This window comes from Trachymyrmex cornetzi, unplaced genomic scaffold (genome assembly GCF_001594075.2).
Source record: "Trachymyrmex cornetzi isolate Tcor2-1 unplaced genomic scaffold, Tcor1.1 scaffold1063, whole genome shotgun sequence".
Taxonomy (NCBI): Eukaryota; Metazoa; Arthropoda; class Insecta; order Hymenoptera; family Formicidae; genus Trachymyrmex; species Trachymyrmex cornetzi.
Genome location: NW_017295613.1, coordinates 102637 through 106380, shown reverse-complemented (window position 1 = coordinate 106380; position 3744 = coordinate 102637). Strand labels below are relative to the sequence as shown.

Here is a 3744-nt window from a genome sequence, read left to right as displayed (position 1 = left end):
AAAAAGCATTTTAAAGCTTGAAATCTCTACTTTCGAAATCGGTAATTGATATTTCGATCTGATTGATTTTTTACGTAGCTATACGAACAGAAATGGATATCCGTCAAATCTGAAAATTTTGTACAAATTTTACAAAAGTCTATGGCATAAACTAAAAATCGCACACAAATGCGGTTTTAAACAGTCAGAAGAGTGAATCTTTACCTTCAATTTGCTTTTTTATTGAACGTTGTACGATTTTTTTTCGACGAATTATTCGACATTCAATAAAAAGGGTCATTTTTGCTTCAATGTCGAATAACTTTTAAAAATCTCGTTATAATCATTTTTACGAAGTTACACTCTTCTGAATTTTTACCTATTTTTGAGGTGGACTAAGTGATCTTTTAATTTTTTTGCGTAGTGTATATAATATATACATATTATCCCTATATATGTATCTTTTTTTACCTGAGAGTCTTTAAAAATGAACCTTCTTTGTGTTTCAATATAAGATGACCCTATTATTACGGCAGTATTTTTCCCTTGTAATTGCTTTGGATTGATCCCCGCATCGATAATTGCTTCATAAGAATGTTCCAATAACAATCTCGCATCAGGTACAAGTGTGTGTGCTTGCTCAAAAGATAATCCAAAAAAATCCGCATCGAATTTTTCTATATTATTAACTGTTCCCATACGGCGTGAAAATTCCGCATAATCTAAAAATAGATATATTCACATAAGGATTTTATGTTCTTTGATTATCATTTTGTATGAAACTTTGATTTGATATATACTTTTTTGTTGACAAATAAATAGTACAGTAGGGGAGTGGCATATACTATCTTAACCAAACAGGCGTAATTGTAAAAGTATAATGTATAACCATTAGAGTAATTATTATTTTAAGAACTTTTGAAATTTAATCGGCACATTCCCTAAAGTCGTTAAATATCAACAAAAAAAAACCAGATTTTTTTCAAATTTTTTGAACAATTTTAACCCACACCATCGAGGCACAGATATGCGGAAAAACGCCTTTATGGACAAAATTCGGCCGACGCTCTAATTCTTAACAAATTTTAAAGTTTTTATTTTAATTTGCTCGATATTGAGTAAGCTAAAAACCCATTTTGCTTAAACTTTGATTACGATTCCAATTAAAAATTGCCGATCCGATATTCGTTATCATATGATTAAGTTTTTTTTTACTGACTTCATTGGCAATTTTTACTTTGTTATCATAATCAAAACACATAAAATGGACTTATGGCTTATTCAATTTCGGACAAATTAAAAACAAACTTTAAAATTAGTTAAAAATTAAAGCGTCGATCGAATTTTGTCCACAAAGGTGATTTTCCGCCTATACCATGCCCTAGTGGCACGGTAATTGTTCAAAATCTGATAATATTTCTTTGAGATATTGAACCATTTTAGGGGATGTCTTGATTAAATTTAAAAAATTGTTAAAATAACAATCACCATAATAATTGTAAATATTGAAAGAAATAAAAGGACTCTTGATATAAAAATACATTAAAAAAGAACAAAGGCTAATAAGAGTCGATTTTCGTAATAAAAATAAATAAAATAAAAGTCTTTCAAAATAACACATATATATTTATAAAAATAAAAATAAGAAAATTACAAAGACAATAAGACTCTACGTAGATACAATGTATAACATATCATAACATGTTTCGGCCTATCGTTTTGGCCCTCATCAGATGCACAATATGAAACGCAGGAAAACTTTAAATATGACGTTAAAAATCGTAATATAAATGAAATTATACGTATAAATGGCAATAAAAAATGATAAGAAGATGAGCAGAGAAACTGAGTTGCTCGTCAAACGATTGGATGACCGAGTGAGAAGAAATCTCGTTATTCTATAGAGGACGAAAAATGTTATATGTCTTTTTACTTATGACAAAAACAAGCAAGTTACGTCTCTCCGATAATAAATTCACCTCTGCGTCAAAATTAAAAAGATCCATGTCAAACAAATAGATAGTCGGTAGTATGGAATAAAATAAAAAAGTAACTAAAACCACACAATCACATACTATCAAATAAGTAAAATAAGACTCGTCATTTCGACACGACGAACAAAACTGTAATGTGGACTATTTTGGTAATGCAAAGTCAAACTTTGTTTGTGATAGGAATATACGATTTATGAAGACCCTCTGTATCTGTCTGGAGGTTGAGACTGTTTTTCTGTTTTTTAATATTAAGCACCTCCGAGACAAAACGTTTATTATAACACGGCTCTTCATCAAGAATTTGAATATTATTCCAATCAAACTCATGTCCTTAGTGCAATCGATGATCTGTTATTACTGATTTAGTGCTCGTATATCCATCGTGTATGTCTTTGATGTTCTGAAATCCGTGTTTTTAATCTCCTTCCGGTTTGTCCCACGTAAGATGCATCGCAATTATTACAATTTATTTTATACACAACATTTGATTTATAAAAAGAGTCTAGAGGATCTTTGTGGACCTTAATGAATTTACGTAATTTGTTGGAACTAAAATAAGAGACCTTGATATCATTCCTACTAAATTGTTGAAACTTTTCTGTTAAAATCGGTACAAAAGGTACTGTAAACCATGAAGGATAGACACATGATTTTTCATTGTTATTCGAGTTATTACTAAGTGATGTCCCATTGCGAGTGATATCTTTGATTCTATTATTAATGGTGTCAAAAATGAATTTTAAAGGATAATCGTTATCAATTAAAATTTTGATAACCAGTGTTATGCTTTTTATATGAAAAAAAGGATCTGCTAATAATATCGTTCTATCCAGCAAGCCATAAATGATGCCTTTTTTCTGAGAAATTGGATGATTTGAAAAGAAATTTAAGAATCTACCTGAAAAAGTTGGTTTTCGATACCAATCGGAAACTGATTTTCTTTTATAATAATTGAGATATCTAGAAAATTTAAAGAATTATCACCAACTCTTCTAATGTGAATTGTAGGCGTGGATGGAAAGAATTGAATGCGTTAAGAAAAGAATCTATCTTGGATGTTGCAACGGCCGCGCATAAATCATCAACATATCGATAATAGAAAACTATATTGTCTCTGAATATCATCAAGGCCTCTCTTTCTAATCTTTGCATTACCAAATCAGCTATGATAGGAGACAGAGGAGAGCCCATGGGTGTCCCGAAATTCTGTTTGTAAATAGTTCTGTCAAATGTGAAATAAGTTGAGTCCATAATAAATCTGATTGCTTTTAAAAATCCCTACTTTGGAAATTTGCATTTTTTCGAAATATGTGTCCATTTTTCATTAATACAATCAAATCTAATAATAATCTAATAATTATAAATATGAATTAATCACCTCTTTCCCATCGGTTATGATCCGCTCTTACAAGGTCTATTTTATTGAATAAATTTTCTCGTAAATGATTCATATTATCTGAATAAGGAAATCTACCAGCAATACCAGAAATAACGATTTCCTCATTGGAATCAATATCGTTCCACGATCTACATGTTTCTTTGCCATCCATGATTCTTATATACTCGGATAATCTAGAAAAATACTATATATATTTATTTCATGCAAGGTTAAGTACATGGTTATTTTTCTGTCAACACTGAGTTAAGTTAAAGTTATAAAGGTGTACAACTGTGCTTTTGCCGTTTTTTTCCGAAATTCGAGGCTTTATTTTAAAAAACTGGTTATACATTTATGATTCAAAGTATTGTCCATCGCTGGCCACTACTTTCT

General features: G+C 30.0%; 1 protein-coding gene across 1 annotated transcript in view; it reads right to left on the bottom strand.

Annotated features, from left to right (window-relative positions):
- LOC108760094 (fatty acid synthase-like) overlaps positions 1-3541 on the bottom strand; it is a 43876-nt gene extending 40335 nt beyond the window's left edge. Inside the window, 2 exon segments of the mRNA XM_018505893.1 lie at positions 451-701; positions 3352-3541. Coding sequence (XP_018361395.1) covers positions 451-701; positions 3352-3523 — 423 coding nt within the window. The 5' untranslated portion in view covers positions 3524-3541.
- Positions 3542-3744: the final 203 nt, after the last annotated feature.